The following is a 17,894-nucleotide window of genomic DNA, read 5'->3' on the forward strand; positions in this document are numbered from 1 at the left end:
TGTTTTTTGCTTCTTCCCTATGTCTCTGTCTCTAAGTAAATTGCAGACATTACAATTATTCATCCCTAAATACTTCAACACGCATCTCCTAAAAATAAGGACATCCTCCTACGTAACCCCAATATAATTATGACATCCTTAAAAATTAACAAAAATTCACTAAAATCATCTAATATCTATTCAATATATAAATTTCTAAATTGTACCATAATGTCTTTTTTATAGTTATTTTTTCAACTTACACTTTAATTAAAGTTTCTGTACTACATTTGGTTTTAATATTTTTTGGTCTCTTTTAAACTACCACAGTCCTTCATCCTTCCCTAGTCTCCTATCCCCCTATGAAATTAACTTGTGGAAGAGACCAGGCTATGCAATGTCTTATAAAATGTCCTACATTCTGGACTTGTCTGATAGCAGTTCTTGTTTCACCTTCATGTTAAAAAACTACTTCTCCATTAAGTTTCATTCCTTCAGGACATATCACCTGCTACGCCTTCTCACTGCTGTCTTTTACTGATTCTCTGATCACTTTCCTCCAAATTTATCACCCCAACTAATTCAGTTTCCAACAACCCATCCTCACAGTTCCATTTGATCATCAACACCTTTTGATTCCATTTATTAAATCTTTTAAAATCTGTCTCCCTCCTTCCATTTCCACTGCCACTGCTTAAGTTTAGACCTTCATCACTTCTGAACTGGATTTTAACACAGTCACTTCCTGTCTTTTTGCCTTTAGTCTCCTTTCCCTCCATTCCCATTCCATCCTTCAAACCATAGTCCACATTTTGATAGAATGATCTTTCTAAAACAAAACTTTGCTCATATGACTTCCTGATTTAAAATCTTTCAATGGTTCCCAAGGTCTTTAAAAAAAAAACATTCAGTCTCCTTAATCAGGTACACAAATCCCTTTACAACCTTGCCCCCTTTTTATCGCAAAAATGCCATTTCTCAGAACGTTCCCATACAGATTCTCCACCTTGAAAATCTTTGTAGTTTTTCAATTAATATGCTTTTTCATTGTCATTGTGATTGATAGTCTGTCTGTATGGAACAGTCCTCTCCTTTTTCTGGGCTAATTCTACTCATCATTCAAGGCAGTTTAAGAGTAACACACACCTTTCTGAAGGCTACCCTCATCCTCTTTTTCGACTAGGTACCCTCCCATGTAATCATGTAGCATCCATGGATATCTCTATTATAATATTATATCAAACTATGTTGTAATCAGTGGTTTACTTATTTGTCTCCCCTTCCATACTTGTAAACACCTTGAGAACAACTTTGACACTGCCTGGAACATACTAAAATCTCAATAAATGCTTACTAAATAGTTACTCATTGCATGTGAGATAATCCATATCCCATTTGTTATGACAATTCACAATTTCCCTTTTTGGTGTTTTATTGGGTATTAACAGAATTATATTTATTTCCTTCATATAATGAAACTAGGTAACATTTAAGTTTTTTTCTATGTTATAGAACAATTTGTGTAACAAGAGAATTATCTGTTGGGTAAGAAATTGGCAAGGAAAGAATTAAGGTAGTATAACAAAATGACAGACAGTAAAATGCAGTGGTTGACAAATTCAGCAATATATTAAAAGGATAACACATCATGACCAAGTGGGATTTATTCCAGGGAAACAAGATTGGTTCAACATACAAAAATCAATCAAAGTTACATACCACTTTAATAGAATGAAGGCAGAAAAGCCACATGATTAGGACAATTGATATAGAAAAAGCATTTGACAAAATTCAACACCCTTTCATGATAATATTCAGAAAACTAGGAACAGAAGGAAACTTCCTCAACATGATAAAGGCCTTATATGAAAAACCCACAGCTAATATCATTTTCAATGCTGAAAGACAAAGCTTTTCCTGGAAGATCAGGAATAAGACAAAGATGCTCTCTTTTACCTCTTCTATTCAACATAGTAATGGATGTTCTAGCCAGAGGATTTGGGCAAGAAAAAAAAATAAAAGGCATACAAGTTGGAAAGGAAGAAGTAAAATCATCTCCGTTCACAGATGATATAATCTTATATGTAGAAAACCGTGAGTCTGCCAAAAAATCCAAAAAACAAACAAAACCTGATAGAGCTAATAAACACATTCAGCAAAGTTGCAGGATATAAAATCAACACACAAAAATCAGTCACATTTCAATACAATAAAAATTTCAATACAATAAAAACAAACAATCTGAAAAGGAGTTTTTAAAATTCCATTTGTAATATCACAAAAATATCAACCCCAAAAATACATAAGTTGGACGTCATCAAAATTAAAACTTACGTGAAATCAAAGGACACTACCAAGAGTGAAAAGACAACCCACAGAATGAGAGAAAACATTTGCAAAGCATATATCTGATAAGGAATTAATATCCAGAATATATAAGAACTCCTATAACTAAACAACAGAAAAATCAACCCAATTAAAAAATATGAAAACTTTGAATAGTCATTTCTCAAAAGAAGTTACACAAATGGCTTACTAGTACCTGAAAAAATGCTCAACATCACTAGTCATCAAATGCAAATCAGAACAAGGAGATAATACTTCATGCTCATTAGGATGTCTATTATAAAAACAGAAAACAACAAGTCTTGGTGAGGATGTGGAAAAACTGGAACTGTTGTGTATTGCTGATGGAAGTATAAAATGGTACAGCTAGGGACTTCCCTGGTGGCACAGTGGTTAAGAATCCGCCTGCCAATGCAGGGGACACAGGTTCGATCCCTGGTCCAGGAAGATCCCACATGCCGGAGCAACTAAGCCCGTGCACCACAACTACTGAGCCTACGCTCTAGAGCCCACAAGTCACAACTACTGAAGTCCGCATGCCGCAACTACTGAAGCCCGCATGCCTAGAGCCTGTGCTCTGCAACAAGAGAAGCCACCACAGTGAGAAGCCTATGCACCACAACGAAGAGTAGCCCCCACTCTCCACAACTAGAGAAAGCCCGCGTGCAGCCAAAAAAGAAAAAAAAAGGTACAGTTGCTGTTGTGGAAGACAGTCCAGTAGTTCCTCAAAAAATTAAAATCTAATTACCATACAACCCAGCAATTCCACTTCTGGGTATACATCCAAAAGAATTGAAAGCAGTGTCTCAGCAGGTATCTGTACACCAATGTTCATAGCAGCATTATCCACAGTAGCCCAAAGGTGTAAACAACCCAAATATCCATTGACAGATAGATGCATAAGTGAAATGTGGCATATATATACAAGTGGAATATCACTCAGTCTTGAAATGAAACTATGACATATGCTACAACATGGATGAACTTTGAAGATGTTATGCTACGTGATATAAGCCAGATCCAAAAGAACCAATACTGTATGATTCCAATGATATGAGGAACCCAGAATAGTCAACTCATAAAAACAGAAAGTAGAATGGTGGTTGCCAGGAGCTGGGAGGAATGGAGAGTTACTGTCAAATGAGTAGAAAGTTTTTGCTTGGAATGATGAAAAGTTCTGGAAATGGAGAGTGGTGATAGTTGCACAGCACTCTGAATGTACTTAATGTCACTGAATTGTGCATTTTTAAATGGTTAGGATGGTTTTTAAAAAAATCCTAAAAATCAAAGTTAGAAAGAAAAAAGAAGCAACCATTCTAACGAAATTGTTCTAAAATTGATAGTGGTAATGGGTGCACATATCTGTGAATATATTAAAAACAACTGAATTGTATACTTCGAAAGTATGAACTGCATGGTATGTGAATTATATCTTAATAAAGCTGCTATTAAAAAAGATGGAAGGGATATTATAATTCTTACACTCACAGGGAAGATAATTATGTAAGTAAAAACTTCTCTTATTCTAATAAATAATGTATGTATTTTTTTAAGTTACTAAAATATTAAAAAATATATATATGCCAATTAATGCAACTTTTAACAATTTTGTGAAGGCAGCCCATTTTATTTCTTCCTTCACAATCTAAACTTTTATTTCCTCTTCTTGTATCATTCCATTAGCTAGCTGTCCGTCTATTTGGGCTGCTGTAACAAAGTATCACAGATTTGGTATTTTATAAATAACAGAAGCTTATTTCTCACAATTCTGGAGGCTGAAAGTCTGAAATCAGGGTGTCAGCATGGTTCAGTGAGGGCTCTCTTTCAGGGTGCAGACTTATCATTGTAGCTTCACACGGTGGAAGGTGCTAGGGAGCTCTGTGGGATCTTTTTTATAAGAGCACTAATCCCATACATGAGTGACCTAATCACTTGCCAAAGGCCCCAACTACTAATACTATCACCTTTGGGAGTTAGGATTTCAACATATGAATCTGGTGGGGGACACAAAAATTCAGACCATAGCACTAGCAGTTACAGTATCTTGTTGAAAAGGTATGGTGAGATGGGACATCCTTGCCTTGTTTCTGATCTTACTGGGAAAGCTTCAAGTTTCTCACCATTAAGTCTGATGTTAGCTGTAGATGTTCTTTATCAAGTGGAGGAAGTTCCCCTCTATTCCTAGTTTACTGAGAGTTTTTAACATGAATGGGTGTAGGATTTTGTCAAATGTTTTTTCTGCATCTATTGATATGAATGTGATTGTTCTTTTTTAGTCTGTTGATGTGATGAATTACATTAATTGACTTTTTGAATGTTGAAGCGCCTTGCATACCTGGGATAAATCCCACTTGGTTGTGGTGTATAATTCTTTTTATATATTGTTGGATTTGATTTGTTAATATTTTGTTGAGGATTTTCCCATCTATGTCCATGAGAGATATTGGTCTGTAGTTTTCTTCCCTTATGATGTCTTTATCTGGTTTTGGTATTACGGTAATGCTGACCTCATAGAATGAGTTGAGAAGTACTCCCTCTGTTTCTATTCTCTGAAAGAGATTATAGAGAAGTGGTATAATTTCTTCCTTAAATGTTTGGTAGAATTCACCAGTGAACCCATCTGGGCCTAGTGCTTTCTGTTTTGGGAGGTTATTAATTATTGATTCAATTTCTTTAATAGATATAGGCCCATTCAGATTGTCTACTTCTTCTTGTCTAAGAGACAAAAAGTAAAACGGTGGTTGCGGGGGCGGGGAGGATTACGGGAGGGATTGGGGGGTGGGCATTGGAGATGGGGAGATATTGTCTAATGGATAAAAGTTTCTGTTCGGTATGACGAAAAAGTTCTGGGGATGGCCAGTCATGATGGCTGCACAGCAATGTGAATGTACTTAATGTCACTGAACTGTATGTACACTTAAAAATGGCTGTGAAAAATTTCATGTTACATATATTTTTGCCACGATAAAAAAAATAATAGCATCATCTTCATAAGTTTGGTTAATGATTCCATTCATTAAAATGTGTAAAGAATTTAGATTAATGCCTGATCCATATTAAGGGCTATATATGTATTAGATACTAATTGTTGTGGTTGAATCTGGGCTTAAAGAAGTTTCTGCTTCAAAATATTGTATCACAGGATCAAGACTCTTCAAACTGATGAGGCTAACATGAATGAAGTCTTACGGAGGAAAACAATTTATTTAAAACCTTCAAATAGTCTATTATTTAAATAGATTAAAATAAGGCAAGGCTGGCTTTTTTTAATACAATTACTCTGACAGACTCCAACAGTCATATTGGTAGCTGACAATGCTACCTGAAAGAGTAAGCCCAGAGCCCAAGAAGAAAATAGCACCTATGGTATTTCAAAACAAGTAAGAAAAACAGATCTTAAATAGAGTAGACACCACAGTAAATAATACACTTCATTCTAATTTAAATGTCTTTTTGGTTATAAAATTAAAGGGCATACATATTTTAGAGACTAAAATGGGTTTAACAATTCTAATACTCCTTCTGAATACTATTATCCAAGGTTCCAGGTAGTTAAGCCAACCAACAAGCTGAAATGAAAGCATCACTTTCCCTTTCTTGCCCTTTTCTGACTAGTGATCTTTTTTTTTTAAGTATCCCTGACTTCTTTTATTTATTTAGATTCTTCATCTTGAAAATAAAAAAGCCAGACTATGTATATTACTGCCAAAATATAAGATCTGGCCTCATCATAAAGGGCTAAAATACCATGGTAACAAGTCAGAAAGCTATTAAACTATTTTCATGTTAACAGCCTAATGGAAGCTTTAAAAAGTTTTACTGTTGTCAGAAAAAGTATATTTAAACTATTCAAATTAAATGAAAGTACAACAATGTGTCTTTGCAACAATGGATGTGAATGTTTGCCAAAAATATTTGGCAACTTACATTGTTCAAATCAGTATTTCAAAACAACAATGGAAATAATGTCTCTGATTTTAAAATATTTTATGGAAAAATAACTTTTATCAGGAAAAAATCTTTAGGATTATTAGAATATAACAAATGAGGTACTTAAGGAAATGATTGTTTTAAGGAATAGATTTTTTTACCTACAAGTTTATTAAAATTAAATGTAATGTGATCAAGTGTGTTATCACGAATTTTTAAAAATATCTTGGTAATCAAAGTACTTCTCTCTAAAATTTGTGTATATGTAACATTATTGTAAGTTGGTACTAATTTAACTTAAGTTGGCCCATCATGTATTCATTAGTTATTAACACACCAGATTAAGATTTTAGGCAAATTTTTGAGAAACTTCCATGAAGTGTTTGGCTGATGACATATTTAGGTCATTAGAGAAAAAAAATCAATTAAAAACCTCAGAACGTAGAATGGAAAGAAAATTTAGAAGTCATGCAGCCCTTTCAACTAATGGGAAAATTTCCTCTGAAATGTGTTTATGTTGCCATGGATCAGGGTTTATTGCTCTCTACTGTCGACTAATCACTTATTTTTGGTTTTGTTTTTAAGAAGCATTGCATTGACCAAGGCTACCATTAATGAAAAATGTGTTTATGTAGGTCTTAAAAAAGAAACAAAAAAAAGATCCATACACAGTCCTCCTTCATAAGGCACAAAGTTTCATTTAAACTTAACTCTTTATTAGTCATATCAATAGAAAAGTAAAGTCATAATTCATAAATGTGCTCTGGAAATAACAAATCTCTTGCTATGGAATATGTTTAAACTATAACTTTAACATATGTCAAAAAATGCTTGGGAATTCCCTGGCAGTCCAGTGGTTAGCACTTGGCACTTTCACTGTCGTGGCCCAGGTTTGATCCCTGGTTGAGAACTAAGATCCCCTGTGTGGCACAGCCAGGAAAAAAAAAAAAAAAAAAAACCTTGGTTGATAATCCAAGTAATTCTGTCTATTTAATTCATGGTTACATCTATTCAATATCATAAACGTTATCTCAAAAATTAAATAAAGCTAAAATATAATATGTAACTTTTCAGTGAGGTATATGCAATTTTGTGAAGCTTGGGGAAAATATTAGCAAGAATATATTTAATTTCACAGAAATGTCAGGTTCAGCAGGTGTTCTAAAAAATGTTACTTTTTATAGAGTGCCCATTTAGCAAAATATGGAATGACCATATGTGGAAATAAGCAGTTTTACAAGACGGTCAGATGATGAAATAATATCAGAAATACTAGTTAACAAGAACATTTTTATAACAGAACAGCTGTAATATATGTCAGAGTATCTTATGTATTTTTAAATATATTGTATACTGATGGAAGGTTTATCTATTTTGATAAAATAAGAAGCTTAGCAGTATTTTTAAGAGTGTCAACAAACAGGAATACTTTTTTCAACTGTTGTGTACCCTCCATTTCCCATGAATTCTTAATACTAATTAACAGTGCTTTTAAAAATCATATCCTTGCTCTTCCCACCATCTTTCCATGCCGCCATAATGGTGCGTATGAATGTCCTGACTGATGCTCTCAAGAGTATCGACAATGCCGAAAAGAGAGGCAAACAACAGGTTCTTATTAGGTCATGCTCCAAAGTCATCGTCAGGTTCCTAACTGTGATGATGAAGCATGGTTACATTGGCGAATTTGAAATCATCGATGATCACAGGGCTGGGAAAATTGTTGTGAACCTCACAGGCAGGCTAAGTGTGATCAGCCCCAGGTTTGATGTGCAACTCAAAGATCTAGAAAAATGGCAGAATAACCTGCTCCCATCCCGTCAGTTTGGTTTCAGTGTACTGACAACCTCAGCTGGCATCATGGACCATGAAGAAGCAAGACGAAAACACACAGGAGGGAAAATCCTTGGATTCTTTTTCTAGGGATGTAATACATACATGCAAATAAAATGCCTCAGAGAACAACAAAAAAAATCATATCCTTTATGTTAACTTTGGTCAATTATTTTTCTCTTCCTTAAAAAGTAATTCAAAGTAACAAGAAACAAAATTGTACTACAGTTTCAGAAAAGAAACTAAAAAGCATAAGGAAAAGTTCAAGTTTTTGCTCCTTTACTTCCTTATAATTGGATGTAACTAGAAGAGAGATTGCAAGGTGGGGACAAACTCGACATTATTAAGGGTCGTTTTTACTAAGACGTACTAAAGGAAGTTGGATTTTATTCTAAGGGCAATAGGTATCAAGTTAGGATTTATAAAGTACGGAGTATCAGACTAGATTTATAATCAAGGAAGATCACTCTTGCTGCTAGAAGGAAAACTCAACTGGAAGCAAATAAATGGTTAGAAGATTCATACAGTGATCCAGAGAATAGATGATGAATGTATCCTCACTGCACCCTATGTTTCCCCAAAACTTTGTAATTGTTTGACTGTTCCTCCCCCCTGCCCCCGCCGCCCGGACGCTGACCCCCATTAGACTGTAAATTCAGTAGAGTCAGAGGCTTCATCTGTTCTCATCACGTTTATAACCCCAGGCCATAGTACAAAGCAGACACATAGTGGATACTTAGTGCTCAATAAAAGTTGTTATATGAATGATTAAATGATTTAAAAAAAAAGAATAACCACATAGATGCTAAACTTAATGCAAATACCCAATAAGCATTGCATTCTATAGCTCAGACAAGCTTCTAGCCTTTCTCTCCTAATCACCTGTGACTACAGATATATACCACCATATTTAGCCACAATTGAGAACTTAAATACAGCGATTATATAATTCTTGAAAGAATGAAGAAGATGATGGGAAAGAAACAGCAGTTCAGATAATTTCAGATGGTGCTTCCAGAATAAGTTAGTTACTAACTGGAGGCTTAGAGTGAAAAGGGTAAAGGAGAGCCCATGTTTGTTTCATTCATTAGTTTATTCATTTACTCAACAAATATTGGTTGGACATCCCTTATATACTAGGCACTGTATTCATATTTATAAATAATGTAGTCCATACACTCTGGACGCACTACTCAGATCCCATCTTTGCCAAGGTAGTATGTAACCTTGCACAAGTTGCTTAACCTCTCTGTGCCCTAGTCCTCAATCTGTACAATGGAGCTAATGAGAGTTACCTATTCCATAGAGCCACCATGGGCATTAAATGCTTTATGTAAAGTGCTGGGCACATAGTAAGCACTCAAAAACATAAGCTATTTTTATTCTGTTACATTGGGAATTTGTAACTTGGGGATTGCCTTTACTTTGTATCCTAAAATGTGAAATATGGAACATTTTAGCTTCATTTGCAGGATGGGTATGGAGAATAGGTTTGAACAAATTTTATACATGTAGTATATATCAGATCCAAGGGTTTTATATACATGATTTTATCTAAAAGCTAGAGCTTTGGAATCAGAGAGAACTGGCTTGAATCCACAAGGTCATACTAGCTACAGCAAAGTACCAGATTTCCCTAAGGCTCAGTTTCCTCATATATAAAGTGGGGGCGATGGTGATGATCAAGATGACGATGACGACAACTACCTTGCAACACTGCTGTGAGGATTAAAGGGAACAATGTATATAGAAACTCTGGCACATGAGAGTGCTTCGTAGGTGTGAGCTGCTATAATTATTTCCCACAAAAATCATCTGAATTAGGCATTAATATCCTTATGTAAACGATGATGTTACTGAGGCTTAAAAAAGTTAAATAAGTGACTTGAGGACAAATATCTAGTAAATGAGAAATTAAAGATTCAAGCCTAAGTCTGTATGGCTTCAAAGATTCTATTCTTTTAGCTACATTACTCTTCTTCTCATTGCTTTTAAAAACTTGCTTAGGTTACAAATAAATATTATCATATACAAGAGTTGGCATTTAAGATTGATATATCTGTAATTCTGCATAATAGGAAGCTTTGAATCTTTGAAATTTTTTATGTGTAAGTTTTATAATGCTTGTAAGAGGTGTAAAAAAAAGACAACAAATTGTATAATTTTACGTTAATATATGGCACAATGAAATAGGACGTAGGGGTCCTAAGTTTTTGTTTCCTACTGAAGATAACTGTTCCAACTGTGACCAGTTTTATAGCCTATTTTTTTAACATCTTTATTGGAGTATAATCGCTTTACAATGGTGTGTTAGTTTCTGCTTTATAACAAAGTGAATCAGCTATACATATACATATATCCCCATATCCCCTCCCTCTTGCGTCTCCTTCCCACCCTCCCTATCCCACCCCTCTAGGTGGTCACAAAGCACCAAGCTGATCTCCCTGTGCTATGTGGCTGCTTCTCGCTATCTATTTTACATCTGGTAGTATATATAAGTCCATGCCACTCTCTCACTTCCTCTCAGCTTACCCTTCCCCCTCCCCATGTCCTCAAGTCCATTCTCTATGTCTGTGTCTTTACTTCTGTCCTGCCCCTACATTCTTCAGAACCTTTTTTATTTTTTTAGATTCCATATATATGTGTTAGCATACGGTATTTGTTTTTCTCTTTCTGACTTACTTCACTCTGTATGACAAACTCTCGGTCCATCCATCTCACTACAAATAACTCAATTACGTTTCCTTTTATTGCTGAGTAACATTCCATTGTATATATGTGGCACATCTTCGTTACCCATTCATCTGTCCATGGAAACTTAGGCTGCTTCCATGTCCTGGCTGTTGTAAGTAGGGCTGCAATGAACATTGTGGTACATGACTCTTTTGGTTTTCTCAGGATATATGCCCACTAGTGGGATTGCTGGGTCGTATGGTAGTTTTAGCTTCAGTTTTTTAGGAACCTCCATACTGTTCTCCATAGTGGCTGTATCAATTTACATTACCAACAACAGTGCAAGAGGGTTTCCTTTTCTCCACACCCTCTCTAGCTTTATTGTTTTAGATTTTTTGATGATGACCATTCTGACTGGTGTGACACCTCATTGTAGTTTTGATTTGCATTTCTCTAATGATTACTGATGTTGAGGATCCTTTCATGTGTTTGTTGGCAATCTGTATATCTTCTTTAGAAAATGTCTATTTAGGTCTTCTGCCCATTTTTGGATTGGGTTGTTTGTTTTTTTGATATTGAGCTGCATGAGCTGCTTGTAAATTTTGGAGATTAATCCTTTGTCAGTTGCTTCATTTGCAAATATTTTCTCCCATTCTGAGGGTTGTCTTTTCCTCTTGTTTATGGTTTCCTTTGCTGTGCAAAAGCTTGTAAGTTTCATTAGGTCCCACTGTTTGTTTTTGTTTCCATTTCTCTAGGAGGTGGGTCAAAAAGGATTTTGCTGTGATTTATGTCATAGAGTGTTCTGCCTATGTTTTCCTCTAAGAGTTTGATAGTGTCTGGCCTTACATTTAGGTCTTTAATCCATTTTGAGTTTATTTTTGTGTATGGTGTTAGGGAGTGTTGTAATTTCATTCTTCTACATGCAGCTGTCCAGTTTTCCCAGCACCACTTAATGAAGAGGCTGTCTTTTCTCTGTTGTATATTCTTGCCACCTTTATCAAAAATAAGGTGACCCTATGTGCATGGGTTGATCTCTGGGCTTTCTATCCTGTTCCACTGATCAATATTTCTGCTTTTATGCGGGTACCTTACTGCCTTGATTACTGTAGCTCTGTAGTATAGTCTGAAGACTGGGAGCCTGATTCCTCCAGCTCCATTTTTTATCTCAAGACTGCTTTGGCTATTCTGGGCCTTTTGTGTTTCCATACAAATGGTGAAATTTTTTGTTCTAGTTCTGTGAAAAATGCCATTGGTAGTTTCATAGGGATTGCATTTAATCTGTAGATTGCTTTGGGTAGTATAGTCATTTTCACAATGTTAATTCTTCCAATCCAAGAACATGGTATATCTCTCCATCTGTTTGTATCATCTTTAATTTCTTTCATCAGTGTCTTATAGTTTTCTGCATACAGGTCTTTTGTCTCCTTAGGTAGGTTTATTCCTAGGTATTTTATTCTTTTTGTTGCAATGGTAAGTGGAAGTGTTTCCTTAATTTCTCTTTCAGATTTTTCATCATTTTTGTATAGGAATGCAAGACATTTCTGTGCATTAATTTTGTTCCTGCTACTTTATCAAATTCATTGATTAGCTCTGGTGGTTTTCTGGTAGCATCTTTAGGAATCTCTATGTATAGTATCATGTCATCTGCAAACAGTGACAGCTTTACTTCTTTTCCGATTTGGATTCATTTTATTACTTTTTCTTCTCTGATTGCTGTGGCTAAAACTTCCAAAACTATGTTGAATAACAGTGGTGAGAGTGGGCAACCTTGTCTTGTTTCTGATCTTAGAGGAAATGGTTTCAGTTTTTCACCATTGAGAATGAAGTTGGCTGTGGGTTTGTCATATATGGTCTTTATTATGTTGAGGTAAGTTTCTTCTATGCCTACTTTCTGAAGGATTTTTTATCATAAATGGCTGTTGAATTTTGTTGAAAGCTTTTTCTGCATCTGTTGAGATGATCATACGGTTTTTCTCCTTCAATTTGTTAATATGGTTTATCACATTGATTCGTTTGAGTATACTGAAGAATCCTTGCATTCCTGGGATAAACCCCACTTGATTATAGTGTATGATCCCTTTAATATGCTGTTGGATTCTGTGTGCTAGTATTTTGTTGAGAATTTTTGCATTTATGTTCATCAGTGATATTGGCCTGTAGTTTTCTTTCTTTATGACATCTTTGTCTGGTTTTGATATCATGATGATGGTGGCCTTGCAGAATGAGTTTGGGAGTGTTCCTCCCTCTGCTATATTTTGGAAGAGTTTGAGAAGGACAGGTGTTAGCTCTTCTCTAAATGTTTGACAATTCGCCTGTGAAGCCATCTGGTCCTGGGCTTTTGTTTGTTGGAAGATTTTTAATCACAGTCTCAATTTCAGTGCTTGTGATTGGTCTGTTCATATTTTCTATTTCTTCCTGGTTCAGTCTTGGAATGTTGTGCTTTTCTAAGAATTTGTCCATTTCTTCCAGGTTGTCCATTTTATTGGCATATAGTTGCTTGTAGTAATCTCTCATGATCCTTTCTTTTATGCAGTGTCAGTTGTTACTTCTCCTTTTTCATTTCTAATTCTGTTGATTCGAGTCTTCTCCCTTTTTTTCTTGATGAGTTTGCTTAATGGTTTATCAATTTTTTTATCCTCTCAAAGAACTAGCTTTTAGTATTACTGATCTTTGCTATCGTTTCCTTCATTTCTATTTCATTTATTTCTGATCTGATCTTTATGATTTCTTTCCTTCTGCTAATTTTGTTTTTTGTTTGTTCTTCTTTCTCTAATTGCTTTAGGTGTAAGGTTAGGTTGTTTATTTGAGATGTTTCTTGTTTCTTGAGGTAGGAGTATATTGTTATAGACTTCCCTCTTAGAACTGCTTTTGCTGCATCCCATAGGTTTTGGGTCATCATGTTTTCACTGTCATTTGATTCTATGTATTTTTTGTTTTCCTCTTTGATTTCTTCAGTGATCTCTTGGTTATTAAGTAGTATATTAAGTAGTATATTGCCATGGAGGCATATAGCCTCCATGTGTTTGTATTTTTTACAGATTTTTTCCTGTAATTGATATCTAGTCTCATAGCATTGTGGTCAGAAAAGATACTTGATATGATATCAATTTTTTTAAACTTACCAAGGCTTCATTTGTGACCCAAGATATGATCTATCCTGGGGAATGTTCCATGGGCACTTGAGAATAAAGTGTATTCTGTCGTTTTTGGATGGAATGTCCTATAAATATCAATTAAGTCCATCTTGTTTAATGTATCATTTAAAGCTTGTGTTTCCTTATTTATTTTCATTTTGGATTATCTGTCCATTGGTGAAAGCAAGATGTTAAAGTCACCTACTATGATTGTGTTACTGTCGATTTCCCCTTTTATGGCTGTTAGCATTTGCCTTATGTATTCAGGTGCTCCTATGTTGGGTGCATAAATATTTACAATTGTTATATCTTCTTCTTCGATTGATCCCTTGATCATTATGTAGTGTCCTTCTTTGCCTCCTGTAACAGTCTTTATTTTAAAGTCTATTTTGTCTGATATGAGAATTGCTACTCCAGCTTTCTTTTGATTTCCATTTGCATGGAATATCTTTTTCCATCCCCTCACTTTCAGTCTGTATGTGTCCCTAGGTCTGAAGTGGGTCTCCTGTAGATAGCATATATACAGGTCTTGTTTTTGTATCCATTCAGCCAGTCGCTGTCTTTTGGTGGGAGCATTTAATCCATTTACATTTAAGGTAATTATCGATATGTATGTTCCTATTACCATTTTCTTAATTGTTTGGGGTTTGTTATTGTAGGTCTTTTCCTTCTCTTGTGTTTCCTGCCTAGAGAAGTTCCTTTAGCATTTGTTGTAAAACTGGTTTTGTGGTGCTGAATTCTCTTAGCTTTTGCTTGTCTGTAAAAGTTTTAATTTCTCTGTCGAATCTGAATTAGATCCTAGCTGGGTAGAGTAATCTTGGTTGTAGGTTTTTCCCTTTCATCACTTTAAATATGTCCTGCCACTCCCTTCTGGCTTGCAGAGTTTCTGCTGAACGATCAGCTGCTAACCTTATGGGGATTCCCTTGTATGTTATTTGTTGTTTTTCCCTTGCTGCTTTTAATATTTTTTCTTCATGTTTAAGTTTTGATAGTTCGATTAATATGTGTTTTGGCTTGTTTCTCCTTGGATTTATCCCGTATGGGACTCTGCACTTTCTGGACTTGATTAACTATTTCCTTTCCCATATTAGGGAAGTTTTCAACCATAATCTCTTCAAATATTTTCTCAGTCCCTTTCTTTTTCTTTTCTTCTTCTGGGACCAGTATAATTCGAATGTTGGTGCATTTAATGTTGTCCCAGAAGTTTCTAAGACTGTCCTCAGTTCTTTTCATTCTTTTTTTCTTTATTCTGCTCTGAGGTTATTTCTACTATTTTATCTTCCAGATCACTTATCCATTCTTCTACCTCAGTTATTCTGCTATTGATTCCTTTTAGAGAATTTTTCATTTCCTTTTTTGTGTTGTTCATCATTGTTTGTTTGCTCTTTAGTTCTTCTAGGTCCTTGTTAAACGTTTCTTGTATTTTCTCCATTCTATTTCCAAGATTTTGGATCATCTTCACTGTCATTACTCTGAATTCTGCTTCAGGTAGACTGCCTATTTCCTCTTCATTGTTTGGTCTAGTGGGTTTTTACCTTGCTCCTTCATCTGCTGTGTGTTTCTCTGTCTTCTCATTTTGCTAAACTTACTGTGTTTGGGGTCTCCTTTACACAGGCTGCAGGTTCATAGTTCCCTTCGTTTTTGGTGTCTGCCCCCAGGAGCTAAGGTTGGTTTTTGTGGGTTGTATAGGCTTTGTGGTGGAGGGGACTAGTTCCTGTGTTCTGATGGATGAGGCTGGATCTTGTCTTTCTGGTGGGCAGGACTACATCCAGTGGTGTGCTTTGGGGTGTCTGTGACTTTATTATGATTTTAGGCAGCCTCTCTGCTAATGGGTGGGGTTGTGTTCCTGTCTTGCTAGTTGTTTGGCATAGGGTGTCCAGCACTGTAGCTTGCTGGTCGTTGAGTGGAGCTGGGTCTTAGCGTTGAGATGGAGATCTCTGGGAAAGGTTTTGCCATTGGATATTATGTGGAGCCAAGAGGTCTCTGGTGGACCAATGTCCTGAACTTGGCTCTCTCACCTCAGAGGCACAGGCCTGACACCTGGCCTGAACACCAAGACCCTGTCAGCCACACGGCTCAGAAGAAAAGGGAGAAAGGAAGCAAGGGAGGGAGGGAGGGAGGGAGGGAGGGAGAAAATAAAATAAAATAAAGTTATTAAAATAAAATTTTTTTAAAGTATTAATAATAGAAAAATTAAAAAAAAGAAAGAAGGAAGACAGCAACCAAACCAAAAAACAAATCCACCAATAATAACAAGCACTAAAAACTTTACTTAAGGGCTTCTCTAGTGGCGCAGTGGTTGAGAGTCCGCCTGCCGATGCAGGGGACACGGGTTCATGCCCCAGTCTGGGAAGAGCCCACATGCCGCGGAGTGGCTGGGCCCGTGAGCCATGGACACTGAGCCTGCGTGTCTGGAGCCTGTGCTCCGTAACGGGAGAGACCACAACAGTGAGAGGCCCGTGTACCAAAAAAAGAAAAGAAAAAAAAAACTATACTTAAAAAAACCAAAAAAACAGACAGTCAGAACCCTAAGACAAATGGTAAAAGCAAAGCTGTACAGACAAAATCACACAAAGAAGCATACACATACACACTCACGAAAAGAGAAAAAGGAAAAAAAAATATATATATATATATAAAAAAGGAAGAGAGCAACCAAATCAATAAACAAATCTGACCATGATAATAAACTCTAAATACTAAACTAAGATAAACATAAAACCAGGAACCAATTACATGCAGAAAGCAAACCCCAAGTCTACAGTTGCTCCCAAAGTCCACTGTCTCAATTCTGGGGTGATTCATTGTCTATTCAGGTATTCCACAGATGCAGGGTACATCAAGTTGACTGTGGAGATTTAATCTGCTGCTCCTGAGGCTGTTGGGAGAGATCTCCCTTTCTCTTCTTTGTTTGCACAGCTCCTGGGGTTCAGCATTGGATTTGTCCCCGTCTCTGCTTGTAGGTCATCTGAGGGTGTCTGTTCCCGCCCAAACAGGACGGGGTTAAAGGAGCAGCTGATTAGGGGGCTCTGGTTCACTCCGGCCGCGGGGGAGGGAGGGGTACAGAAAGTGGGGCAAGTCTGCGGTGGCAGAGGCCAGCGTTACATTGCAACAGCCTGAGGCACACCGTGTATTCTCCCGGCGAAGTTGTCCCTGGATCACAGGACCCTGGCAGTGGCAGGCTGCACAGGTTCCCAGGAGGGGAGGTGTGGATAGTGACGTGTGCTTGCACAAAGGCTGCTTGGTGGCTGCAGCAGCAGCCTTAGCGTCTCATGCTGGTCTCTGGGGTCCGCGCTGATAGCCGCAGCTCACGCCCGTCTCTGGAGCTCGTTTAGGCGGTGCTCTGAATCCCCTCTCATCGCGCACCCCGAAATAATTGTCTCCTGCCTCTTAGGCAGTTCCAGACTTTTTCCCGGACTCCCTCCTGGCTAGCTGTGGTGCACTAGCCCCGATTCAGGCTGTGCTCACACAGCCAACCCCAGTCCCCTCCCTGGGATCTGACCTCCGAAGCTCAAGCCTCAGCACCCAGCCCCCACCTGCCCCAGCGGATGAGCAGACTAGCCTCTTGGACTGGTGAGTGCTGGTCAGCACCGATCCTCTGTGCAGGAATCTCTCCACTTTGCCCTCTGCACCCCTGTTGCTGCACTCTCCCCCATCGCTCCGAAGCTCCTGCCATCTGCCACCCGCAGTCTCTGCCCACAAAGGGGCTTCCTAGTGTGTGGAAACTTTTCCTCCATAGCTCCCTCCCAGAGGTGCAGGTCCCATCCCTATTCTTTTGTCTCTGTTTTTTCTTTTTTCTTTTGCCCTACCCAGGTAAATGGGGAGTTTCTTGCCTTTTGGTTGGTCTGAGGTCTTCTGCCAGCATTCAGTAGGTGTTCTGTAGGAGTTGTTCCACATGTAGATGTATTTCTGATGTATTTGTGGGGAGGAAGGTGATCTCCACGTCTTACTCTTCTGTCATCTTGAAGGTCTCCTCCCTCTCTACTCCTTTAGATCCCT

The 17,894-nt window shown here is 37.1% G+C and overlaps 2 protein-coding genes across 4 annotated transcripts in view; one reads left to right on the forward strand and one right to left on the reverse strand.

Moving 5' to 3' along the window:
* The window catches only part of EFCAB2 (EF-hand calcium binding domain 2), a 126,910-nt gene that overhangs the window by 64,080 nt on the left and 44,936 nt on the right, over nt 1-17,894 (reverse strand). The gene's annotated exons all lie outside the window — the stretch shown is intronic.
* On the forward strand, nt 7,795-8,202 carry LOC115859497 (small ribosomal subunit protein uS8-like). Its single transcript, XM_060305918.2, has one exon. The coding sequence runs from the start codon at nt 7,795-7,797 to the stop codon at nt 8,176-8,178; it is 384 nt and encodes a 127-aa protein (XP_060161901.1). The 3' UTR covers nt 8,179-8,202.

The sequence above is a fragment of the Globicephala melas genome, chromosome 1 (genome assembly GCF_963455315.2).
Source record: "Globicephala melas chromosome 1, mGloMel1.2, whole genome shotgun sequence".
NCBI classification, from domain to species: Eukaryota; Metazoa; Chordata; class Mammalia; order Artiodactyla; family Delphinidae; genus Globicephala; species Globicephala melas.